The following is a 27,861-nucleotide window of genomic DNA, read 5'->3' as shown; positions in this document are numbered from 1 at the left end:
GACTTAAAATGAACACGTGTGTGTGTGTGTGTGTGTTTGTATAGTTGTTTTTTTTAACCAGATTCTGTCACTTGTTTGTGATTTAGATAAGTCATCTCATATTTCTGCCTTCTCTTTCAGAACATCAGTGGGTGTGATGATGATGATAGTGGTAGTGATAATAGTAATAGCTAACATTTTCTGAAGTCTTACTGTGGGTCTGAAAGTGTTCTAAGTACTTTACATTTATTATTTATATAATTCTCATAACAACTCTGAAAGATTTTATTGTTATCAATTTTGTAGGCACAGAGAGGAAACGGGCACAGAGAGATTAAGTAGTTTGCCTAAGGTTGTGTAGGTAGGGATGGAAAGAGGAAGGATTTGAACGCCTGCAGTCTATTTTCAGAACTCCATGGCTGTTAATCACTACATTGTACTGCTTACTGCGTTATAGGAGTTAACGGAGGGTAATATTTCAAGTAAGGGGGCATGACGAGAATATGAAGATTGGATTTTGAGTATGTTGGGGAAACAGACAGCAAAATTAAAGTTGACATTGTGTCCACATTAAAAAAAATGTGAACCTAATACTGTAGTGCACAGGGATACATGTTTATGCTGCTTTTTGTTTGTCCTTGCTAATAGCCTCTCAGCTCAGAAATTGCATTATTTTCATGGTCTTCACTGTTGTCTTTGTTAGTCACTTAACCTTTAGTAACTTAACCACGTTGTTACTGTTCAGAAACCTTGGCTTAAGACAGCAGAAACTCACTTTTACCTTCCTTAGCTTTCCTATAACTGAATTTTTGTTTTCCATTTTCAGCAGTTAATGTTTCAGTCCTAGATAGAGGTACACTACCCTCTTTCACTCCAAAACTCAGAAAACACCACAGTGGCATTTTGTAACAACTGTCAAAAAATTTGACCATCTTAATTGGTGTAATTGGATTTTAGTGCACAAATCACAAGAACCAAAGCACAGTGTTTTGGTTAAAGAGATTGACTTATACTGAAATTGGAAAAGGCATCTGCTATACAGGATTTTGGATTTAATATAATTTGTTATAACCAGATCAGCAAAGCATTATTACTATGGGCCATCTGTTGGGATATGGAAATAGCTTTGTTATGTGGAGCCAGATGTTGTATTTATATTTATAACAATGGCATTCTACTTATTTTAAGTAACCTTTTGTAGTTAGGTACCTTTGGCTGCTATTCTGCTTGACATATCAACTGATTACCTGAGAATGTGATGGCTTTCAAAATGGTTATCACTTTTCTATAGAATTGAAACAAAGTAACTGAAACAGAAAGCAAATGAGATTCATATATGGTGTCAAACTTTAGTACTGTAACAAGATAAAATATAGGATAAATAAGAATATAATTAGAACCATATTCAATAAGAACTCTTACTTTGACATATTTAATAAACCTAGTTTTAATAATTAACTAAACCACTCTGGTTGCTTTAAGAATTTTTACCATAAATCTGAAGTGATTTCGTTTTAGCCTAATCAGACCTACGTTGACGCTGCCCTGTCTGACTTCCTTCCCATCATCAATGGGTGAAGTAGTTTGTAATGGACTCACGCTTATGGAATGCAATAAGAGGCACTATTGTCGAAACATAATCTTAGAGAACTCTCTTCTGAGTTGAAATGCTAACAGTTTGGGGGTGGGGAAAGTCCTTGTGTGGGAGTTTTTAGAGAGAGTCTCTACAAACTTTGCATGTTGGCTGTCTTAGTCTGTTTGGACGGCTATAACAAAATACCACAGACTACGTAGTTTATAAGTAACAGAAGTTAATTGCTTGTCATTCTGGAGGCTGGTAAGTCTAAGATGAAGGCACACCAGCATGGTTGCCTTCTGGTAAAGGCCCCCTTTGTAGCTGGCACCTTAACATGGTGAAAGGTGCAAGGGATCCCTCTGGAGCCTCTTTAATAAGACACTAATCCTATTCATGAAAGTTCTACTCTCATGACCTAAGCACCTCCCAAAGACCCGCTTCCTACTACCATCGTTTTTGGGGGTTAGGATTTCAACATGTGATGAATTTTAGGGAGGACACATTCAAACTGTAGCATAGCATTGGCTATTTTTTCATAATCTTCCTATGTAGAGATGGTCCTGAAGAGTTAGGTCACATATGGGAGAGACACTGTAGAGTTGATTATTCCAGGACGACTCTGTGTATCTGTATACAACATTTTCAGTACATTTCAGTACATTTCATTTTCAATACAGCTAAAAGCTGTAACTGAATTCACCTACCTGGACAGTAGTATAGTGATATCAAGGAAATAAGATTGATCTGATTGTTGTAGTGCTGATGTTACCTTATTGAAGATCTCAGAAATTGGAATTGTAATTTTTCTTACAGTTCAGACCTGTCCTTATTGTATGTTGACACAGATTTGTGAGAGGAATGGATGAGGGGGGCAGACCACTAGAACTCGCTAATAATTTTAAATTGTTTGTTTATAGAGATGGGGTTGAGAGGTAAAAATAAGTTATTGTTAAGATCTTAGATTTTAGTTGGTGGGTACGTGGGTGCTTATTAAATTGTTAAAAATGACTAAAGTTTCTGTGGTTTGGGTGTAGAACTTCGGGAAATATATAGTAGTCAAATATGCTACAGTCAGGAGCAGGTTGACTGACTCATGGTATGGAGATGAATAATATATGGATTCAGTTTCTGCTAGTGTGGTTGGGTCTGTGAATCTAAGACATGCTTTACCTGTCTACCCTTTGTAAGGAGCTGTTGAAGGTATTATATCCTCATGTAAATAGACAGGAATCACCATCAGAAAAGGCATCTTTGCCTTCCCCATGAAATGGGGAAGTCATGTTTTATATAGTTTATTATAGGGGATGTGTATTTTGGAAAAATATTCATCTTACATTTGAATAATACTTTTTGAAAAGTATTTTCTCTAATTTGTTGGATTCTGGAACCTCCCACCAGCCAAGTAATAGAGGTAGGGCAAGTAATATGCTTATTGACAAATAGAGAAAATGAGATACAAGCTAAGACTCAGTGTCACTCCAGTTGTTTAGTAGAGCAGAGACTGGGACCCAGATCCTGCATTCCGTTTCTGGTCTTGTACTGTTTAGTAGAAACTGAGAAAGTTTTAAGAACATACTTTGGGTTTTTGAGATAGAACTTAAAGGTTATGGACCCCAAAGGACCTGAGCTACTTGGAGCAGAACTTGTCTTGTGACAATAACAGAGTAAGGGACATAAAACTATTGAGAATACCTTCTTCCCTTGTTAAATTTGGGTCCATTTCCAGTCATTGGATGTATTTTTACTTGAGTCTCCTTTGTAGAATTCTGGAGGCAAGGAGGAGACAGAATCAAAAGGGACACTTTTAAGAATTATGAAATAGCGGAGCGCCTGGGTGGCTTATCCGATTCTCGATGTCTGCTCAGGTCATGATCTCATGGTTGGTGAGATCGATCCAGCAAGTGGAGCCTGCTTGGGATATTCTCGCTCTTGTTCTGTCGCTGCCTCTCTCCCACTTGTGCACGCACATGCCATCTCAAAATAAATAAACTTAAAAAAATTACAGAATAGCAGATTTGGTCTTATTTTATGGAAGTACGCATCTGTAAAATTTAGACATAAGAAATTGTACCTGGAACATGAATCTACTGTGGCTATTTGGGTTACTATCATAGTTAGGATATTGTTTCTTGCCCACTGGGTAGGAAGAGTGATGGTATATAAAGAAGCTATAACTGGGTAGAAAAAAAGACTGAAAGAAACCGTTACAATGGGTAGTCCTTATTTTCTCCTTTGAACCTGTTTATATTTTCTAAGTTCTCTACAGTGAGCTCATACCATTTTTATAATCAGAAAAAATAAACAAGGATGATTTTTATGGTTTATATGAGAACTTAGAAAAACGTGAATCATAACACTTTTGAAGAGCAGTTTAAACACTTGGTGTTATCAAAGTTTGCTTTTTTTATTAAAAATTTTTTTATAACGTTTTATTTTTGAGAGATGAGACAGAGCTCTAGTGGGGCAGGGGCAAAGAGAAAGAGTGTGAGGGAGGGAGGGAGGGGCAGAGAGAGAAGGAGACACAGAATCCAAAGCAGGCTCCAGGCTGAGCTGTCAGCACAGAGCCTGACGCAGGGCTTGAACCCACGAACCATGAGATCACGACCTGAGCCAAAGTCAGACACCTAACTGACTGAGCCACCCTGGTGCCCCAAAGTACTTTCCTTTTTGGGCGGTTATGTTAATAAATCAGTTTTATAATAAATTATTTTATTGTAATCTATGGGTCAAGTTGAGGGTGTGTTAAGTGTTTGGGTTTTTCTCTGCATTACAATTTGGTCGTTTAACTCTGCTGATTAAGGAATTAATTTTAGTTCCCTAGAAGCAACCAAGACCTTAGGTTTACTTACAGTAATTACTTATCAATAAGTGACCTAAAAATAGCACTTTGATTTATAATGAAAACTAGACTTAAGATCTACTTGTCTGGTACTGTATTGTTGGCAGGTTTCTAATAAGAAAAACCACTTGTTAGTGCTTCTTTAAGATACTGTTTTCATCCAGGGACATTGGGCTCATTAATTTCTCTCACATGTTGGCTCATTTATTACCATCTGCTGTGTGTTGGGCAATGTACTAAATGCTGGGGACACAAGTAAAAGGGTCCTTACACAAGTAAAAGACTACAGGTTTTAGTTTGGGAGTGACATTGCAGAGATAAGCCTTGGCATATGGAGGTATCCTGGAATTTCTTCTGTTTTCTAGTTTTTGACTAAAAAGGCAGAATGGCTAGCTTTGTTTTTTTGAAGAACTTAATGTATTTAGTGGTTTCAGTAGATGTCTTTAAGAAGAGCTAATGGCTTCATGGTTATTTCTCTGCCTGCAAAATATTGAAAATCATTTATCTAAAGAATTTCCTCATCTAAGGAGCATTTCTTACTGAGGTAAATGACCTAGGCATTCATATTTGCTTTGGGAGCAACCTTATATTGACTCTTCTAGGATGGAGACAGTGTCTTTTGTTATTTATCCTCTATACTTAGCACTGTAAATAACACATAACAGGCATCATTATATATTCACTATAGCAGTAAATGAAAGGGTATTTAAGCTTAATTTTAATATTGATACAAATATATCAAAAGTTTCCTTTTATCTACTATAGTGAGAAATACAGTAGTTCCTAGGATCTTGAGAATTAATCATTCTGGCCAGTGAGATTTCCCACTAAAGCACTTGATACATAGTCCTTTGGCTACTCTTAGAACACCTATAGTCACTGATACCTGTAAGGTAGATTGTCATTAGCTCTAACTGAGGCAAAATTTCCTTTAACTTCATTTCTTTTCTGGTCCTGTGTGGAACAGTAGAGACCTAGTTTGTGTTCTTTAACAAGATACTCCTTCAATAATTCAATGATTATTCATTGAGCAAATATTTCTTGAACACCTGTGCATGCAGGACACTGTCCTGGGCATTATGAGAGATCTGAAGGTGATTAAAAGGCATAGTCTGTTCACAAAGAACGGATACAGAGAAGGAGCCATTGGCTTGTTGAAAGGAGAGTTTTTGCTTATGGTCAGAAAAGCTTTGTGTTGGAGATAATGTTTGAATCAAGATTAGTGATGGACCTTCTAGGCTGACAGAATAAAAAAAAAAAACCCTAGAGATATGGAAGCACAATGGAAGTTAGAGGAATATCAAGAGGTTCAGGTTGGCTATTTTACAAGGTATGCTCCAGAATCTTAAAAATGTTCATTGTATCCCCAGCACTTGGAGGAGTGTTTGGCAAATAATTGCGGCTTGGTGAATTTTTGTTGTATGAATGAACAGATGGTCACATTTGGGAAATACTGACCATCCTTAAAGAATCACAAAGCACTTGAGGATATTGCACATTTTGATAAACCTATTAGAGGAAACAATATTTATTTTAAACTTATCTGGCAGTGGAATGCCTATTACCAACTCTTGAAATCCTCTGGAAAATACTATACTGGGGGGTCTCTGTGGTTGAGGTGACATGGAAGACTGGGAAGTGTTTTCTTCTTTACGCTAAACACACCTAGTTTTTTCAGTCATTCTACACTTGACATTGGGCTTCTAAACTCCTCACTGGTCTGATATCTCTCCCTGCAAGCATTCTAGCTTGTAAGTGTTTTTAAAATTTGGTGCTCAAAACAGAGCACAATACTCCAGTTGTGAACTAAGCAGTGAAGAGTGCATGGGACTGCTACCCTCCTTGATCTGGGTACTATTCTTTTAATGAAGTTTAAGATTGTATTTGGTTTCTTTTTAGCAGCTGAGTCACTCTCTTGGCTCATATTCAGTTCTCATATTAATTTACAAGAAGTTCTTTGAGTAGATTCAGAGAGATTCCTATTAGTAGAGCTAACAAATGAATGCCTGTTTTCTTCTCATTGAGTCTAGGCTGTTTTCTTCAGAAGTACTAGTCATTCTTAAGCTTCCTGAAATCTAAGAAAAGAAAAAGAATTAATTGTACAGTGCCGGAGTTGATCAAGTAACAGGAAGGTCCACAACTGCATTGCTCAGTATATGCACAAGTAGATAATATATAACAAATCCCTATTTATCCATCACAGATTTGACCATATGTGTCACATATACCTCAACTGTCTTTTTCTTTTTTGCCTATTTTAAAGAAAATCTTTTCACCTCTGTAAACTTTAGTATACATCTCTTAAAGATATCTTGGTACATAACCGCATGCCATCGTGTATAACAACGTTGACAATATTTCCTGGTGTTAGCTAACAACCAGTTTATAATAAAATGCTTTCAATTGTTTGTCTTTTTACAGTTGGTTTTTAATTGAATCAGTACCCAGACAATGTCTACATATTACATTTGGTTATTATGTTTATTTTCTCTTTTAACCTAACACATTCCCCCCTCCCCTTACTTTTTGGCATAATTTCACCCTGTCCGCTCCTTTGACCCTTCATGTCTCGGTACCAAGTTCTTTTACTGTTCTTTTTGAAATAATCTGTAAGAGTTGTCCTTCTTTACACCAATTCATACATTTTTAGAGTATTATGTACAAAACATGAGCTAAGCATTGTGGGACATAGAAAAGTTAATTTGGTATATACCTGGCCCCCTATGAGCCAGCAATCGAATGTTAGATGTATACAAAACAATATAAAGCAGATCATTTGCCTTCCAGTGGGTCATGCCTTGATTATATAGCCTCTCCCCACCTCCCATTTTTGTTTTTGTTTTTTCACCCTGGAAAATGCAGCCAGTGAAATCTTAACATGTTAATTTAGTCATGTACTGATGAGGAACCTACAGTTGATTTCCTCTTGAATCAAAAAATTATAGTTGTTTTTGCATGGTACTCCATGTTCTACTGGCTTCCACCTTTACCTAAAGTGGAACCCCTCAAGGCACATCCACCTTTTTTTTTCTGAACCAAATTTATATAATTGTGTAGAATTTTCATTTGTCACAGAAGATTATTGACAATTTGAGAGCAGAAACTTTATCTTTTTTTTCCTGTATAATACTGGGAAGCTTAATAAGTACTTTTGGAGAATACTGATACATATGCCAGTGAGCCTATTCTTGCTGCTTCTTACCCTCCCAGAATCAGCCAGAGCTTCTGCCAGTTAAAAGTAAATAATCGAGATCTAAGTTTCTTCTTCTCTTACCCCAAAAGTGTCCATAAAAAAAGCCCATTCAGTAGTCTCGATCACAGATGACAGCTAGATGGTTTGCATGTGGCCACTTCCCCATCATTTATGTCTGTGGCAAACTACTAATTTCAGGTTGTTTTTAGGCATGACCTCGGTGTAGCACTGCAGGTAGCTATTACCTGTTGAGCACAATTGAGCATAATTGGTAAATGATATGGAACCTTTCTGCTATCCTTGTCCTAAACCAATAGTTCCTGAATTAAGTTGTACATCAGAATCTCCTGACATACTTTTATTTAATAGATTCTCTAGGTTTCACTGTGAACTCTTGAGTCAGGATTTTCAAGAATGGAATAGAATTGGTTCTTATAAAGTGGTTTGTAGACTGACTTTGGGGACCAGACAGGTAATTTTTATTTTGTTAAACAGCTATAGCAGTGGGAGACTACAGCTTTCCATCTTTTCATTGGCAGTACAGTAGGACATTCCTCTGGTAATCAGTACATTCTGATATGTTTACTTTTTAGGGATATGGTAGGATCTCTTGCTTTGAATTACACCAGGCAAAGCACATGAATCAAATGCCCAAGATAAAGATACAGGATCCAGAGAGGTGGCATCTTGACTTTCTAAATATAACTGAGTTTAAATTTAAAGCCTCAAAATACTTCAGCCCTCTCTGAAAGCTTATTCTCCCTCTGTTTAGTGAATACCTTTAAGAGTTTAAAATAGAAAGGCTCAACATTTTTAGACCAAACAATCTTTCGAATTTTTCATATTTCATGTACATTCAATAAAAATGGTTTAAACATACAACATTTAATATCATATGCTTTTGTCATTATCATAAAACCAAATCTATAAATTGGGAAAAAGTTTTTTATTAGATCACATAATTTGGTTTTGAGACTGGAAATTGTGATTAAGTTATTGAGCAAAGTAGAGCGATTGAAGCTTCAGGATTATCCAGTAAGTTAATGACAGACCCAGAAATAGAATCCTGTGTTACTTGCTTGGGTTATGATTTAGTTTGAAGAGGGTGGCCTGTGATCTGTTTGTATAAATTGCAGGAAGTAAGGTTTGGTGTTTGGAAGAAGCTATAGCTCTGTGATGTTTGGCCAAGAAGCTCCTCTCCCCAACATTTACCACCTGTTTGATTGACACCAGACCTAAACTGTGGTGGGGAAAGAGACAGGTCAGACTTCTTAGTCTTAAAATAGTCTTAAAAAGCCAATGTGATTGTTGGTTGGCATGAATTTTTAATCTTCTGTTATTAGAGAATAACAGGACCTGGCCTTGGTTTTGTTTTAGGAGAAGGGAGGTATGACCTAAGTAGTTGATTTGTAGATACTAGTAGAATGATTGTCTGTAGAATTTAGTATAACACTTTTTTTTATGAACCATACATGTATTTTCATTAAACATGTTTAATTAATAGATGGTATAGTTTGGAAATAGTAGAGCCCACCAGAAAACAAACTTTCCTGAACCACTAATGGTTCAGGGGGTTATAGATTTGAAAAGAATTGCTATTGTAGTGTTGCCTTCTGGTGAAGTCATTACTTTTACTCTCCCCTTCCTGTTCTAGTTTGGGAGGTTGAGGTGGCTCCTGATGTACTAGCCAGGGAAGCGGGAACTGAACAGAAAAAGAACATTTGCCTGTGATTGAGTTCTAAATTTTTTTTTAAGCCTTATAGAGCTAGAATTCATATATTCTACAGTTCACCTATTTAGAGTGTGAAACTCATTGTTTTTTAATGTATTCACAGAGTTGTGAAACTATTACTTCAGTCTGATTTTAGAACATTTTCCTCTTCCTCTGAAAGAAACCCCCATACCCAGTGGCTTTTACTCCCCTACCCATCAACCCTAAGAAACTACTAATCTAATTTAAAGTTTTTTTAATGTTTATTTTTTGAGAGAGAGCAAGAGAGAGGGAGAGAGTGCACTAGCAGGGGAGGGGCAGAGAGAGAGAGGGAGACACAGAATTTGAAACCGACTCCAGGCTCTGAGCTGTCAACACAGAGCCCAACAGGGGGCTCGAACCCACAAACTGCGAGATCATGACCTGAGCCAAAGTTGGACGCTTAAAGGACTGAGCCACCCAGGCGCCCTGAGAAACTACTAATCTATAGTCTAATAACTACTAATGCATAGTCTATCAATTATTAATAGTAATTTATTAATAATTATTAATAGTAATTAATAGCAATTATTGATATAACTACTAATCCATAGTCTAACTAACATGAGTTTGCCTGTTGATGTAAACGAAATCATGTAGTCTTGTGACTGGCTTCTTAGCGTGTTTTTGAGGCTCATAACATGTTATAGCATGTACATCGTTCCTTTTTATTGCCAGCTATTCCACTGTATGGATATGGCACATCTTATTTACCCATTCATTAGCTGATGGGCATATGGATTGTTTTCGCTTTTTTGCTATTATGATTTAATGCTACTAAGAACATTTGTATACAGATTTTTCTGTGAATGTATGTTTTCATTTTTTAACTATATATCTCAGGAGTGGAATGGCCGTGTCATATGGTAATTTTGTGTTTAACTTTTCAGTAAACTGCTAAACTGTTTTCTGAAGTGGCTGCACTATTTTACATTTCCACTAGTAATACTTAAGTTTCAATTTCTCCATGTCTTTGAACACTTGCTATTGTCTATTTTTTTAATTATAGTTATCCTAGTGGGTGTGAAGTGGTATCTCATTGTGGTTTTGATTTGCATTTCCTTGCTGACTAATCTTTTCATGTGCTTATTGGCCATTTGTAGATCTTTGTAACTTATCTTGCCCATTTTTTAAAATACTGTTTGTTTATTTAGTTATTTATTTTAGAGAGCGTGGGGGAGAGGGGCGGGGAGGGCAGGGAGAGAATCTTAAGCATGTTTCATGCTGAGCATGGAGCCCAACACGAAGCTTGATCCCACAACACTGGAATCATGACCTGAGCCGAAATCAAGAGTTGGATGCGCAACCAACTGAGCCACCCAGGTGCACTGATCTTAGCCATGTTTTGCAGTCAAATACTCTGCCGATGAGCTATGTATCCAGATCTTTGCCAATTTTTAGATTTTTTTTTAATTTTTGTTTATTGTTGACAGAGACACAGAGCATCAGTGGGGAGGGGCAGAGAGAGGGAGACACAGAATCTGAAGCAGGCTCCAGGCTCCGAGCTGTTAAGCACAGAGCCCTATGTGGGGCCCGAACTCACGGACCGTGAGATCATTACCTGATCCGAAGTCGGAGGCTTAACTGACTGAGCCACCCAGGCATCCCTATATTGAGTTATCTTTTTATTATTGAGTTTTGAAGATTCTTCATATATTCTGGATACTGCTCTTCTTACTGAGGATTGGTCCTAAATTACTTGCCTTGAGGTAGGGAGAAGTATTTGATGGATACAAAGACCATAGTTAAAAGGTCTGGTGAATTTTCATTCGGATCTTTTTTTTTTATTAGAGAGAGAGAGAGCGCGCGAGAGAGCGAGAGCGCACGAGCACACACATGGACGGGGGAGAGGGGCAGGGGGAGAGAGAATCCCAAGCAGGCTCCAAAACAGGATAATGGGGGATATAGTGTGATGAACATTCTGACATATTCTTCACCCTTCCTGATTTCTTAGTCTGTTCTTCTCTGCTCTTACTGCTTGACCTTATTGCACTTTCCATTTACTTTCATTTTATACAATTTGTGGCTAAACTTGTATTTCTCTCTCCTAATTCTTAACCCTTTTGCAGCCTATTTTTTGTTTTCCCTAGGCTACAAAATCTACCCTCTTTAGTGTTCATGATATTGTATTAAAAGCCAATGTTTTCTGTGTATGTCCATCTTAATTGACATGTAATAATAACATTGTTGCCTTTCTGTGCTTTAAAATCACCTGCAGCCATCTCCAGTACAATTCTCCCAAGTTTTTTTTTTTTTTTTTAATTAGTGCCTCTTCTCTTAATTATCTATTAAAGTTCTCCAAAGTTAAGGTTGGCCTCTCGTCTTCCTTTAATATTCCTGTGGTGAATCCATCATTCTCACATGATTTTAATTGCTTTCTAAGAGTATAGGACTCAGATCTCACTTTTTAGCTCAAGCTGTGCCACTGCCTTCAGGTTTATCTAGTGGAGCTGAGATGAGCAGCTGATTGCTACTCAGCGGGATTCTTTTCCCTTTACTCCTTCCTCTGGCAGATTTCTTCTCTTCAGGCTGATTAAGAGAGGTTATTTCCTTGACTGCTTTAATAATTACCTGTGACTAATGGTATAACAAGTCACAATGCTTAGTTAAGTAACATGAGTCAAAGGGGTTGTTCCTTCATGGGTGCTAGTGAATTTTATACTTTGAAATCTTTTGAAAGATAGGTCTGAGTTAGGAAATAAGAAAAAGAGAAGGAATAGTCTCTTACCTCTAGTGCTGTAGCATTTATTTTGAACAAACTTTTAATTCTTCTAATATTATGCCTACGCTTCCATTCAAGCTGTGCTCACAGGAACTGATGCATGAATCTTCTCTTTTGTGGAGATGAAGAAATTAAGCTTAGAGAAGTTAACAATATACCAAAGGTCACAATTGGGATTCCAATCTAGGTCTTGACTTAATTTGTAAACTATAAGGCATTATATCCCTGTGTCGGTGGGAGAAAGGAAAATAAGAATTAAGGTAATTATTTCGGAGCTTTTTCAAAATACTTAGTCCCATTTCACCTACTGCTCCCAAATAATGCATCATTATACTACTTTTAGTTTGTTAAACATTTGCTTCCTAAGTGTAAATAGTTTACAACTATTTATAGTTATATAAAAACTATATGTAGTTTTTATGTGACTATATATATAGTTATATATATATAAATAATAAATATTTATATATATATAAATAAAATAATTTTATTTTATTAAAAAAATTTTTTTTAAGTAATCTCTGTGCCCACTGTGTGGCTTGAATTCATAACCTCGAGATCAAGTCACATGCTCTACTGACTGAGCCAGGCAAGTGCCTCTGTAACTCAATTTAATATACACTTGAAGACTGCTTGTGTTAAAAGGAATTCCATATTCTCGTGTTGCTAATGGTATGTAGTACAGTAGCTTCTACTGGAGTATACTCATCAAATGAAATGACTGGTTTTTACTACCAGTCTGGTAGTGTCATTCTGCACAGACTTTCTTGCATGTTGGGTTTTAAAGCATTTGGAGAAAATTCTAGGTACTTTTGACACCACCTTAAACTGTATAAATTATGGATGTAATTGAATTAGTTAATACGATTATTCAACTACAGTTGGCTTCAGAAATATGAGCTTATAATTCAGAGGACACTGAGACTTTCCTGACTGAACTGTGAACCTTAACCTTCTTTTGTGAGATTTCCATGTTGCTGATCATTTGCTGGGTAGGGAGAAGATTGGCAGAACCCCAGCCTGGAGTTCACCATTTAGGAGCAGTTATCTGGATTAAAAAGGCAAAAAACTGAAACTAAGGCATTGAAGCTAGAGCAGATTAGAAAGATATCTAGGAGCTAGAGTTGGTGGTAATTGGTAACCCATTGGGGATCCTAAAGGTGCTGATGTTTGGGGGACTCAAAATATAAGATCCTGTTCCCTTGCCTGATTTCTGAACTGAGGAGTTTAAACAAGAACAGACAGTTGAAAAAATAAAATATTACTGCTTTTAAAATTGGGTTTTCTTTTCTTTCTTTTTTTTTTTTTTTTACAAACTTTGTGCTAGTTTTGTACAACTATCATTGCTGTCTAGTGCCAGAACACTTTTCATCATCCCAAAAAAACCTGGTAGCAGTCCGTCTGCATCCCCCCCATCTTACGGTCACTACTAATCTGCTTTCCAAATATGTGGCCTTTTGTGTCTGACTTCTTTCTCTTAGCATCCACGTTGTAGCATGTTACAGATTATCATTCCTTTTTATGGCTGAATAATATTGTATATTGTATGGATATTGTGTAGATATGCCACATTTTGTTTATCCATTCATCGTTGAACATTTGTTTTATTTCTGTTTTTTTTGCCATTATAAATAATATTGCTATGAACATTTGTATGCAAGTTTTTGTCAACATATGTTTTAAATTCTTTTGGGATGTGCACATACCAATCTGTGTGTGTGTGTGTCTGTCCATCTGTCCCAAAGAAGATTTTTTATATAGACATACACACATACATACATGTCTAGGGTTGAATTGCTGGTTCATATGGTAACTTTTCGAGGAGTTACCTTTGTTTTTGCTAAAGCTGATATTGTAGACGACTGTAGAATGTGGTTTAGATTTAAAAACCAAATGGTCTAGCTCACTCTCCACATTCTTTTATCCCCACTGACCTAATTTAGACCATGGGACAGCCCACCTGGTATCTAGATTGTTAGGGTCAGCAGAGCAGGTACACCCAGATCACTGCCAGTAGAGTCCTGGATGTAGAGTCCTGGAGTTATCTCTACCTAGTAACCAAGTTACTTACCTCTTTGGTGAGGAGTGGGCTAAGAGCCCAGGAGTGTTTAGAGAAGTCAGTCATTCCTCATAGAAATCAAGAGTTGGAAAGAAGTGTTCTGCTCTAACAAAGGCAAAGAAAGGAGTTAGGCTAGAAGGCCATTCTTATATAATAGGATTGTGTCATTTTATGATAGGAAAGACATTAAAGAAAGATGATGAATTTTGTTTTGGAAATGACAGATTTCGGTTTTCCAGGATAGAATGTTATTAGATATTTATGTGAAGATTAGGAGATTGATCCCTGCTAGAGATACAGATTTGAGATTCATATGGTAATTGAAATACAGGATAGTTAAATCACCCATAAAGTGAAACAGTAAAGTGTCTAGTAGTTACCATATCTGGAAGTCTTGGAGGTTTTGATTCTGCCTACTGATGTTTCAACTGTATCTTATTCTGAGTGATTTGTTTTCTTCTATGTTTTGTGACTTTTTCCCCTCCCTCCTTCTGGGTTTTGTGATTTTTCTATTGTGAATTTATTTATTTTGGAACCTTACCTGTGGAAATTCTTCTAGGCCTAGATCAAAGGCAGATTCCCCAGAAAGGATTTGCATTTGCTTTTCTCAAGGATGGGTGGGGAACATTACCATCCTAGGACTACCCTAAAGAAAATTTTAAGTATGAAGCTTTTTAAACCATAATCTAGTGAGAGTCAGTTTATGGTTATGAATATCAGAGGAGATACTGTTTTATTGCTATCATAGCTGCCCCCCATGTCCTCCTTGGCACTCAGTGCCAAGAAACCATTTTCCTTGCTACTATTCTATTGGGTAACACCTGGACTTTGCTGCTTGTACCTTGGGTCCCGTTAGGCCTTGTAATTGCAAACTGAAATTCATAGGGTTTGGCAAAACGCCTTGAAGGTGAATGAAAGCTGGTTTCAGTACTCTGTATACTTCTTTAGCTTCTCTCTTGTATTTAGTGTTTGGCAGGATTATTGATTAATTTATAAAAGATTTTAAAAAGATTTTGTCTATTGTTTTTAATTTTCAGTGGCATGTTGATTAAGCTATCTAGTCTGTCATTCTGCCAGAAAGAGAAGTGCCTTGTCTCTGTCCAGTGTGTGCGGGAACAATTAGATGCAGGGAGTTCAGTCAGCCTCTGGATTAAAGGTTATAAACTTGGGACAAAATCTGATGTTTTCTTTGGTCCACATAGTGTTAAGAAAATAAAAATCAGGAGATTATAAATAAAATTTTGGATATCTTGCTTCTCTACAAAAATTAGTTCTTAGAGGGGCACCTAGCTGGCTCATTTGGAAGAGCATGCAACAACTCTTGATCTTGAGGTTGTGAGTTCAAGCCCCACGTTGTGTGTAGAGATTTAAAAAAAACATAAAATCTTAAAAAAATAAAAATTATTTCTTAGAATACTGGGCTTGCAGTCCTGCTTAACAGCAATTGGCTGGAACTGGGAATAGTAGCTGATCCATCCCCTGCAGCATGAACATGTTTTCTTTAGTTGCACACAGTCTCTACCATTTGTGCAGTGTATTCATGTGTATATGCTTATATCCATTCCAGCTTCTCTCATTCATGTTACCTGTAGACACTTGTGGATCATCCTTTTGCCAATTAGTAGTGCTAATAGAGACTTTTACATCTGCTCATTAATTTATTTAATCTAACAACAAACCTGCAGTTTATCCCTGATGAGTAAATAAAATTACATAGATGGTATTTATCCCCATGTTACAGGTGAAGAATCTGAGGTTCAGTGAGGTTACATAAATTCTTCAAAGTTTCACAGTATCACAGTAGAATTTGAACCTGGAACTTCTTATTCCAAACTCCTTTGTTCAAATGTTATTATTAACTCTTTTTTTTAAACAATGGAACCATTCTTCAGATGAAGTCTTAGTGAAGTCTGGTGTATAAAACCAGGAAAGATAGCACTGCTTTGATTGAAGAGTAGATAGAGTGGGGGACAGTTATGTGAGGATGGGAACCTGCATACTCAGCTCTTTGGTCTCCTCTAGACACCTCTCTGCAATCCATGGGATTCTACTAAATAGTTTGGACGCAGTCTCTGTATATCATAAGCATAACAATTTGCTAAATTTTGAGTTTTCAGCTCCTTTGGATGTTACAGTGTATTTCTCTTATTCTCTGGTATGTTTGTCTTCTTCAGTATAATTCCTCTTATCGTTTAATAGCATTTTTGATTCATATGGGTATTTGTTCAGATAGTGGTGAATGTTTTAGCCTTCTATTTGTTTTCAGAGTGTTTTAATTAGAAATGAGTCTTATTTACAGTTTAATTTACTTTGGAGCTTCTAATAACTAACTCTTGTTTACTTTTCAGATTCTCTTTGTGGCCAGATGGGTTTGTATGGACAAGCTTGTCCATCTGTAACTTCATTAAGGTGAGTACTCTTTTTTTTCCTTATTGGAACATGTAACATTTTAAAAGTTATGCTGGTCAGATCATATTAGGATGAAATCAAGGTGAGATAATAAAATACTGATAGTTTTGTCAGACTATGCTATCTGATGGGTTGGGAGATATTTTTGCTCACAGAGACATTTGTGATAATGGGATTTGGGTCTTAATTTCCATTTAGTGAATTTACATATGTTCTTGTATATGGAGTAACAAAATTTTTATACTTCTTTGTCATTCCTTTTAAAAAAAAGGATTCTGCTTTCTACTTGTTTTAATTAGAAAATACCCAGTAAATTTTGGTTGCCTTTGTGTAGCAGATTAAATAAGACTCAGTGCTAGTTTTTATCTCTTTGTAAATGATGATGTAAACATGACACCTTGATGATCCTCATTTGCAATAAATAAAGTGTAAAAAGTAGGAGCTAAGTTACATACAACCTAGTAGTCTTAGATTTTTTTTGAAGTTGCTAAGTCCTTTCTACAAATTAAATCTTATGTGAAATCCAGTGAATAAAACAGATATATACAGGACTTTTTTCTGTTTGCTTAGGCTTTCATGTTCTACCCCCACAGTTGCCCCTGAGGGGTTGTTGCAGGTCCCAGAGAACAGTCTGAAAAAATAACCTAAGTCTAATCTGTTAATTAAAATCTTTCAGACTAGCGTATGAAGTGTTGATGGAAGCATCATTTAACTACTTGCAACTGCTTCAACTAGTGCATCATTTATTCAGCATATGAGCACCTAATATGTTGTCAAGCACTATTCTCAATGCTAGGGCTGTAACAGTGAACGTAACAGATCAAAATCCTATAATCTGGAGCTACCTTCTGGTGAAGGGACAATTAATAAACAAGAAGTATCTGTTGTTATATATGGTGCTGAAGTGAGCACAAAAAGTATGTTAGTGATAAGGACTAAGGTAAAAAATAAAATAGAGAAAGGGAATGGGAAATACAGGGGTGTGTGTTATTTTTAGATAGGGTAGCCAAGGAAACCTTTACTGAAATGGTGACAATTGACCTGAAAGAGAGATGGACTTTTCCACTTTGGGTATGTGGAATATGAGCATTCCAGGCAGAGGGAATCCAGGAACTGGTAGAGCAGGAGACTTGCCTTGTGTGTTGGAGGAACAGTGAGGAAGTCAGTGTGGCTAAAATAGAGTAAGTGATGAAGAGAGTTGGGATTGCTCAGTTTTGGAGGGCAGGAGAGAAAGGAGGGATAAAAAATTATTAGAGTGATGAATGTGAATTCAAGGAATCCTTGGCTTGAAAGCAGTTTTGATTGTCTAGAATGCCACAGAAGAAAAATAAAGTTGCATTTTTATGTTCTTGAATTTTCAGCCAGTCAGGGATGGCTATCCTTTGTCCTCAGTTAGGAAAGCTTTAATCTTTGCCATTATGGCACCTCTTTCCCTGAGAATGCATCTCCAGCTTGAGGAAATAGATGGAGAGATTTGCTTTTCTACTTTGTGTGTCCTCTGCCCCTGCCTCCAAACAAGGGACACCTATGTAGCTCTGAATAGAACCTTTTAAAAAAGACTATTATCGTTTCTTTAATTCCCAAAGCTCCTGTGGAACTAATTGACCTAATAGTGATTACTGCCCAGTATGATGGGAGGAATCATTTTACCCTTTTTTTGAATGTTTAAAACTTTGGATATGGTCATATTGGGATATTTTTCAGACTTTGATCTTCTGTTGATTAGACTTCCTGAAAGTAATTTTAGTTGTGGAATATGCTGAAGTAATCCTATACCAAAGTCATGGACTGAGATTATAAACCCCTTTATTTGAGTTTTTATGTTAAGGTTTAAGCTTGCATGTGACATTGGGTTAGGAATAATGTATATCTAACTTTTGTGCTTGGTAGAATTATAGAATTGGAAGGGATGATGAAAGAAAAGAGATAACCTTGAGTTATTTGATAATTTGGTAATTTGTAACACTGACAATTCTTGTGCATAATATTCTAGAATCTTTTTTGAACATATAGCTATAAATTTAACATTAGGACTCTGGTGTCTGAGTTGGGTTATTTGGTAGTTTTATATACAGCTTTCATTTCTGTTAATATTCTGCACGGTCCATTTACGAAGCAGAGAGTTCCTAGTCTTAAATGTATGGGTAGAAAACCGTCGTTTGTCATTGATTTTTTTTGTAACTGGAGGCAAGCCTTGAGTTTGATACAAGGAAGAGAAAAGAATGACTATTCTTTGATGGTGGTGGTGGGATAGAAACTGGATTACTTAAAACCATACAAATTTTAGTCTGCTTTCCCATAGTCTTCCCCAAACCAGAAATGACCTCCCCAGTGACACGATCCAAATAGGAATAGTCAGAACTCTTAACTCAAATGCACTGATAAACATACTTTACTTGTATGTACTACCTTTATATGTATCTTGGGTTGTACTATCTGTATATCTAGAAAATGGCTAGCTTCAAAATAGGAAGTATATGAGTTGGTGGTGAAGAGCTGGATATGTGGCTGAGAATGAGAAAATGGGTAGGTAGGTAGGGATTTGTAGGCATAGGTGAGAGTGGGAGTGGACCTTTTAGTGTAAATGAAGGTAGGGGCTGAAATGAAAGTATGTGATATTTAAAAATCTGTTGGGTAGGAAAGGGTAGTAAATGGATTATGCCCCACTACCTTAAATATTTAGGCTAATAAACAAGTTAAGTATTGTTTTGGTAGATATTCAGTATTTAATCTGAATATGTTAGGATTATTTTTTAAATTGAACTTGTATTTTATGTATTAAAATAACACATTGTAGAAAATTTGGGAAGACAGAGAGAGATGGCCATTTTTAATGTCTTCGTATCATACAGTTCTATACTAGTAAGTGTTAATGTGTGAATTAGAAAAAGACACCCCATATTTCTGTAAAAGAATGATTGCAAAAAATTTTGTAGTGATAGGTGTCACAGACTGTGAGTCTGGAGTTCTCTCTTGTCCAGCAATAGAGCAGATGCAGAATTGAATATGAGAGAGGCAAATGTCTGGGAGGAGACAGGAGCCCCAAATAGGGGTTTCTGCTCCAAATTTATTGAGCTCACAAGATATTACCCACGTGGTGAACATGAAGAAAACAAGATCTTATATATGTGAATGTGGAGAAAACAATCAGATAGTAATCATTAACTTGTATGTGTAAAAAGCAAAGGGTCTGGGGGCAAATGGAGTTTCTGATCAAAGTACAATAGTACATTGGTGTCAGATGGAAAGTAGTTTTACTTACGATCCTGTTACAATATTTCACTAGCTAACCTTTGGCGTTTTCACCCCAGTGGTGGCAGCTTTCAGCCCTAAGCTTTTTTTCCTAACCCATTTATGTAAATAGCACCTATTTCCCTACAATAGCAAGGTATACTCTTTAATTTTGACCAAATTGGTTTTAATTAACACTTTGTTTTTCTTTGCTTGTTAGTATAGGTAGCATTGAATATTTGCAAGTTACTGTAACAACACTGTATTCTGTATAATGAGCCTTTTTTTTTTTTTTTTCTTAAATCAGGGTGCTGTCAGGGGCAGAAACCACACCACTTATTTGTACAGAGATACCTTAACAGAATGTTAACTACGTAACAGAAAGGATAAAAATAAAACTCTAAGGATCATGGAGAGAGAGACTTCCAGAAGCATCTACCAGCCCCAAGGGCTCTGAGACCGAAGGGAAAACCTAGAGATTTAAAGGAAGGGTCCTGTAGAACCAAAACTTGGACCTCTGAGGAGAAGGCACTGTATGACTTGTGCTGGTGTCTGAGTTCAAAAGAGGGGTCCCTAGGGCTTGAGACCCAGACCTCGGAGGAATGGGTATTGATCAGTGCTGGGTGTCTTTCAATTGTGTATGATGAAAATAGTTCCACAGGTGTTGGGAAAACTATAAACGGGATTCACTTAGTACTATGGGGGAGGATCTGCTGTTGTAGGAGTGAAGAAATCTTTGGTGGGGTAATGCTTTTATGAAGCCTAAAGAATAAACTAGAAGGCACCAGTATCTTTTTCCTTCCCCAGAGTTGTGGTCCATCTTTAAACGCTCCCTTTTGGCAGAACCTTATAGGAAACCACCTGGCAAAGCACATGTGGTTTACAGAGTCCCAGTTCTAGCATCATTAAGGCAGATTGGGAAGCAGGGCTTGGGGTTTGGTTGGAGCTGAGAGGCAGTAACTTAATAACTTGTTCTGGCAAACCGCTAAGAATAAAATGTATAAAAAAATGTTTTTTTCAGATCTATTTTGCAGCTAGTGTTTATGTGATTTTAACAGAATGCTTACATTTCTAAAAGAAAAAACAATCCTGATTTTGTAAATTATGTGAAATTGTATTAAAAGTTGATATAAGATTCACAAATATTGCTTGCAGTTTAAATCTATTGCATTCATAGTCTCAGTTTGGATAATCTAGATAGTGAATACTGAGTCATGTACATCTGTTCAGTTCCTCAGTTTTGAATAGTAAGAGTGAGAATTCAGATGATGATGGATATGGTTTCTATCAAACAATAGAATCTTAAAAATTTAGCAGAATTTGTTTGGTTCCTGAGTTTGCATAAGATGGATTTGAATCCTGAGATGTACCTGTATTTTATTTCCAAGTACAGATTCAGTAAGAGCAAATGCTTACTGAAAGTAGAAACTCACCTTGAACATTTGCTTTATGTAGACAAGTCAACACATATGTGTACATAATTTCTTTCACATGTTGTAGCAATAGACTTATTATTTGGTTTGATTAAAGCAAAATAAAATTTGATGTTTCTTTAGACTTGTTCAAATGAGGTCCTTTCTGCATTTCTGAATTGCCTGGTAATTTTATAGGATTGAATTTTTATGATTCATATGTATATAAATTTTGGGACACTGGGTTATTCGTAGCACTATAAGTAGTTTCTGGTGACACTTCTACCTGAGATCTTGTCCTTTTGTTGTTGTGGGGTTTTTTTTTTTTTTTTTTTCTGCTTTTACCCTTTTTTTGCACTTGCTTTTTCCTTTTTGTTATACCTCTCCCTTAAAGAGGATTATTGATCCAGGCTGTCTGTTTAGGATATACTAGGAAACACATAGGGATATTTTAGCACCAGTGAAGCTCATGTGTTAGCATCCCAGATGTATTTCCTATCCATCTGTTTCCTCATTTCTCTTCTCTTGATACTGTTGATCCTGCTGTTTTGCTATTTAGAATGGCCAGAGCAGGGTGGATTTATTTTAAGACCTCTTGCTGCCTTGTTTCTAGTAATAGGCTTGGTATTGATAAGGCAGCTCTGATATGTAGTCTTAGCATCAAGTAGCTACAGGTTTAAATCTCTGCCATATATTACTCATATGATCTTAGGAAGTTGTTTCACTACAGGTTTAAATCTCTGCCATATATTACTCATATGATCTTAGGAAGTTGTTTCACTTTTCCCAATTTTGCTATAATAGGGTTATTAATGCTTACCTTACTGGTCTGTTAAGATTCATGGGATTAAATGTATACATAAGTCACCTGGCATATTTTTTCCTCTTTTCTCTATTTCAATAGTAGGAAGCAAAGAGGTCATCATTTTTAGAATAAAAGAGGACAAATTGGTATCCTTTGCTGTCAGCTCAAGAACATGGCGGCGGGGGGTGGGGGGGGTGGGATTTCTTTTCTCCCTTCTATCTCCCCTTCACTCTGAATTTGTAGATTCTAGAGTATCTACCAGTAGTGTTCAGGTTTGCAACTGGCCTTCAGGCTAAGGATGTTCGCTGACATTGAATGTCATATGTTTGTTATGTCTATAATTTTATGCTGTCAGGTCTCTCCCACACAGTGGCAAAAATAGCTTTTGCATGATCATGCCATAGTTTATCATTGTTACTATCTTTGAAAAATAAAAAAAAATTTTTTTTAAATTAGTGAGCAGGGGAGAGGGGCATAGGGAGAGAATCTTTTTTTAAGTTTTTTTTTTTTAATTTAAAAAAAAAATTTTTTTTTTAACGTTTATTTATTTTTGAGACAGAGAGAGACAGAGCATGAACAGGGGAGGGGCAGAGAGAGAGGGAGACACAGAATCTGAAGCAGGCTCCAGGCTCTGAGCTGTCAGCACAGAGCCCGACGCGGGGCTCGAACTCACGGACCGCGAGATCGTGACCTGAGCCGAAGTCGGCCGCTTAACCGACTGAGCCACCCAGGCGCCCCTTTTTTTTTTTAAGTTTTTTTAAGTTTATGTATTTATTTTGAGAGAGACAGAGACAGCGTGAGTAGGGGAGTGGCAGAGAGGGAGAGAGGAAGAGAGAGAGAATCCCAAACAGGCTCTACACCAGCAGCGCACAGCCTGATGCAGGGCTCGAACTCATGAAACCATGAGGTCATGACCCCAGCTGAAACTGAGAATCAGACACTTAACTTACTGAGCCACCCAGGCACCCTGAGAGGGAAAGAATCTTAAACAGACTCCATGCTCAGCACAGAGCCTGACTTGGGGCTCAGTATCATGACCCTGGGATCATGTCCTGAGCTGAAATCAAGAGTTAGACACAATCAACTGAGCTACCTGGTCGTCCCTCATTGTTACCACCTTTATCAAGCTTTTTGGGGAAATTGATAGAATCTGTTAATTTGCACGTTAGATGTGGCATATTCCAATTAAATGAGGAGTAATGAGAAATCCTCTTAATTTTGACAACTATGTAATTTTGACAAATTTTTCTAAGCTATATTTTGAACTTTTCTGGCTTAAAAACAAAAAAATTTTTTAAATGTTTGTTTATTTTTGAGAGAGAGACCAAGCATGAGCAGGGGAGGGGCAGAGGGAGAGAGGGAGACACAGAATCTGAAACAGGCTCCAGGCTCTGAGCTATCAGCACAGAGCCCGACATAGGAATGGTGAGATCATGACCTAGGCTGAAGTTGGACTTTTAACCAACTGAGCCACCCAGGCGCCCCTCTGACTTATTTTTTAGAGCTGTACTGTCTGATATAGTAGCCACTAGCCTCATGTGGCTGTTTAAATTAATTAAAAATAAAAAGAAGAAAAATCAGTTCCTTAGGCACACTAGCCACATTTTAAGTGCTCAGTAGCTACACATGGCTAGTGACTATCCTACTGGATAGCACATGTACTTTTCCATTGTTGCAGGAAATTCTGTTGGACTGTGCTGGCCTGGAGTATACGAAATGTAATTTAATCTTTGATCTAAAATGACCGAATATCCTAGAGCTTCCATTTCTGAGCATTAGGTATTGAAGAGTACCATTGATCAGTCATTGACTTAAGGACATATTATTAAAAGTTACTTTTGTGACTGAATATTGACTTTGGAAGCTAGCATTTATGGTGTTCTTACTACTAGACCAAGCATTATTTAAGCATTTTAAAGTATATAAATTAAATCCCCTCCCAACAGCTCTATGAAGTTGGTACCATTATCTTCATTTCACAAATGAGGAAATGGAAATACAAAAGTTGAGCTTAACTGAAGCACATGCAGTGAATTAGTGGACAGAGCTGGGATTCATATTGTAGGTCTTGCTCCAGTACCCATGCTCTTAATCACGAAGTTCTGCCTCTTGGTTGTCATTATTTATCATCATTTGAGGCTTTTTCTTAAAATGAAGGCTGTAAAAAAAAAATCCACTTAATTGAGGATATTATAAAAAATAGTTGTAAAAGGGAAATATGAATGCAGGAAACTGGAAAAAAGTGACAGAAAACTGGTGATTTAATTTTGAAATCCATTGTCTAAAATTGAAAAAATGTTTTTATGAAAAGCATCAGCTTTTTTTATGGGGAGATGGTAGAGGAATTTGAGTTGTCATGAATTCATATACATATGGGGGAAATAATATAAGAGATAATAGGGAATAAAAAGCATCAGTGGGTATACTGGCAAAGTAAAAGAGTTAAATGTAAAATCTGTGCCTGTCAACAGTGTATATGGTATAAAAAAATACTGAAAAATAAAAAAGAAATATGATTTGATTTATGATTTAGTAAGCTTATTTTAGTCAAGCTTTGCTTGGCTGCAAGTAAAAGAAACCAGCACTGGATACATCAAAAAAGAAAAGGAATTTATTTGTGGAGAATACAGGGGTGTTTCACAGAACCCAGGGATAGCTGGATCTCTTGAGGAAATAAAACTTAGGTTCTTAGGAAACTAGGCAGTATACTCTCTTCTCTGTTGCTTTTCTCTGTAATTTATTTCTTCATTTATGCAAATAAGCTTTCTTTGTCTTTCGGGCACATGGTCATCCCATACCTCTCAAGTTCATAGCTTCTTCATTCAAGATACCAGCCCAGACCACTTCAGTCCTAATTCTGAATTCCTAAGGAAGAGAATTCAGGTGAACAATTTAGGTCAAATATCAACCCTGGTTTTCATCCTTTAATTTGTTGTAGTACTCATACAGATATGGTGTAAAGAAGACTTTCAGGGCTCTGGGGGTGGAGACAACTCCGAGAAAGGGCATGGTGAGCTAGGCAAAATACTACAGGGAGTGTCTGATACAAAGCAGCATGTATCCTGTGTTGGGTGAGAAGAGTTAGGATTTCAAGAGAGGATGTTTTTAGGATTCAGACCCTTTCCTAATAGTCATGTGGGTAATAAATTGAAGACTGGATTTCTACCTTCCTTTTGGAACAGAGTATCCTTAGAATTGTGGATTTGGAATTGGACTGTTACCCCAGTTCTGTTTATTTGACAGATACATATTGAATCCATACTCATTATGTGCTTATTAGCATTCAAGATTGTCATAGAAACAACAAAAGAAAAGGATAGCAGAAAGATGACTTTGCCCCATACGGATGCTTACTTGAGAGCCTAAGGGATAGGTGCTGATGGACAGGTCCCTGTTGAAGGTTATGGTACTGAATGGAAATTTTAAGCATAGGAAACCATTTCCTCACAGTTAACACTCTTTCCACTCCCCTTCCCTCCCCCCCCCCCCCCCCCCCGCCCAACTTGGAGAGTGATGTATTAGCTATGTAAGAAGGTATAAAAAAGATAATTCGTGGAGGTTATGGAAAGATGACGCTATTTGAGTGAGTAGAGCCTGAGAAAAATACAGTGCTTACTTTATTACAGGTAGGCCTATAGATAATTCAAAAAATAAAAACCTGAGAAGCCCATGTATTGTAATCAGATTAATGGATTAGAAGCCATATAAAGTGGGGATAATCACTCATGCTTTACTGTATAGCACAGATACAGTTATTTTTGTTATTGATAATCAAGACAAAACTTACGGGGTTTAAATTCATAAAGGAAGATATTACTGCTTTTCAAATTGATTTTAGATATTTAATGGGTATAGAGTGGTATCTCACTTGTGATTTTAATTTGTTTTTTCCTATTGTCTAATGATGTGTTGTACATCTTTTCATGTGCTCATTGACTACTTGTATGTCTTTATTCATACCTTATGCACATTTTAAAACCGTGTAGTTTGTTGTCTTATTGCATTGTAAGAGTTCTTAAAATATTCTGGGCACAATTTTTTTGGTTAGAGCAAAAAAGTTTTTAAATTTTTTCTTCCAGTTTACTTTTTCTTTGTGATTTACTCAAAATCACTACACACACACACACAGTAAAACCTTGGATTGTGAGTAACTTGTTCTGTGAGTATTCTGTAAGACCAGCAAACATTTCTAGTAAATTTTAACTTGATAAAGGAGCAATGTCTTGCAGTAAGAGTAGTATGTGACGTTGAATGTCACATGATCACAACTGAGCCAGTGGTTCTTCTCTCTCTCTCTTGCTGTGGGACTGTGGGTGATTGTCTCCCTTGCTTGGATGCTGGTCTCAGGCCAAGGTATTTGGCAGAAATCTGATTTTTCAGAACGTTGGAAGGTGTCCACATCTGGCATTAGTGTATTTTTGGTCACTTTAATGCACCTATGGACAGTCCTTTGCTTTTCCACACAAGAGTAAGCTTAGGATTGCTTTGCTTCATTCTAGGTCAGGCTGCCTGCAGATATAGACTCTTTGCTCTGCTGCCTTATTGCCAGTTACATTAAATACAGTATATGACAAGAGTTTATTAATACTGTACTATAGTCAACATCTGTGAGAGTGTATACAGTGGCCCCCATACAGAAAAAGGTTGAAAAAAAAAGGTGGTAAGAAGAAGAAAATGATTATGATGGAAGTTAAGGAAATCGTGAAGTATGAATGAGAGTGGCTGAAATTGCAAGATTTTAGAAGTCTACATCGACCATTTGCACAATATTAAAGAAGAAATAAGGGGGCTAGATGCAGCGAAATATCAAAGCAATGGCCACGTGTTCTGGAAGGTGTAGAGAAGTTACTTCTGGTTTGGATAAATGAGAAGCAAGTAGCAGGTGATACCATGAGAGAGAATTTCATCTGCAGTAAGGCAAAGGCCTTGTACACCAGCCTTGTAAGTAAACCACCATGTACGTCAACAGAAAAGGAACAAGGCTTCAAGGCAAGCAGGGGATGGTTTGATAACTGTAAGAGGAGAAATGGCATCCAAAGTGGTGTGAGGCACAGAGAGCCTGTGAATTTGGACACTAAGGCAGCTGAGGTTTTCACTACTGAGTTCCAGAAGCTCATGGTTTCTGAGTGATACTGGCTGGAGTAAGTTTTTAACTGCGAGGTGACAGTTTTTTTGGAAAAAGATGCCAAAGAGGGCCTACTTTACAGAAGGAGAGAATACAATACCCCATCACAAGCCCATGAAAGACTGTCTCACTCTCTTGTGCTAATGCAAGCGGTAATTTAAAAGTCAAGCCCTTGCTCATCTATCATTCTGAGAATCCACAAGCCTTCAAGAAATGCAAGGTGCAGAAGAGCCAGCTAAATGTTATATTGAGGTCCAACAGTAAGACTTGGGTCACTTGTGTCTTGTTCATTGAGTGGATCAACAAGGTCTTTGGTCCTGCAGTGAAGAAACACCTTTTAGAAAAGGTGCCACTTGAAGCCTTGCTGGTTATGGATAATGCTCCTGCTCATCCTCCAGGCTTTGAGGATGACTTACTGGAGGAATTCGAGTTCATTAAAGTCAAGTTCTTTCTTCCCAGCACCACTCCAGTCCTCCAGTCCTTCTAACTTTAAAAAGCTTTACACCAAAGCACTATTTCACTGATGCTTCAAGGTGACCTAAGGAACAAACCTTACCCTCCGAGAGTTTGGAAAAATAATTTCTACATTGTGAACTGTCTCAAGGTCCTCAGTAAAGCCTAGGATGGGATCAGCAAGAGAACCCTCAATTCTTCTTGGAGAAAACTGTGGCCTGATTGCATTCTTGGACATGACTTAGAGGGGCTTACTCATGGATAGGAGCTGCCAGTTGTCAATGAAATTATATTCTTAGGGAAGACCA

General features: G+C 37.1%; 1 protein-coding gene and 1 long non-coding RNA gene across 6 annotated transcripts in view; one reads left to right on the top strand and one right to left on the bottom strand.

Moving 5' to 3' along the window:
- Positions 1–27,861, top strand: part of FOXJ3 (forkhead box J3) — a 148,751-nt gene that overhangs the window by 6,034 nt on the left and 114,856 nt on the right. For both annotated transcript variants that reach the window (XM_042996820.1, XM_042996819.1), the window contains exon 2: positions 16,467–16,527. In XM_042996820.1, the coding sequence (XP_042852754.1) occupies positions 16,484–16,527 (44 nt within the window). In that variant the 5' untranslated portion in view covers positions 16,467–16,483. The remainder of the gene's footprint in view (positions 1–16,466; positions 16,528–27,861) is intronic.
- LOC122241282 overlaps positions 23,830–27,861 on the bottom strand; it is a 44,823-nt gene continuing 40,791 nt past the window's right edge. Inside the window, exon 6 of one of the 4 annotated variants that reach the window (XR_006221327.1) lies at positions 23,830–24,840. This is a non-coding gene — a long non-coding RNA (uncharacterized LOC122241282). The remainder of the gene's footprint in view (positions 24,841–27,861) is intronic. The other 3 variants (XR_006221326.1, XR_006221325.1, XR_006221324.1) reach the window with 3 other exon arrangements.

This window comes from Panthera tigris, chromosome C1, assembly GCF_018350195.1.
Source record: "Panthera tigris isolate Pti1 chromosome C1, P.tigris_Pti1_mat1.1, whole genome shotgun sequence".
Lineage (NCBI taxonomy): Eukaryota > Metazoa > Chordata > Mammalia > Carnivora > Felidae > Panthera > Panthera tigris.
Note: the sequence above shows the minus strand (reverse complement) of the source record. Positions and strands in the feature narration are given on the sequence as shown.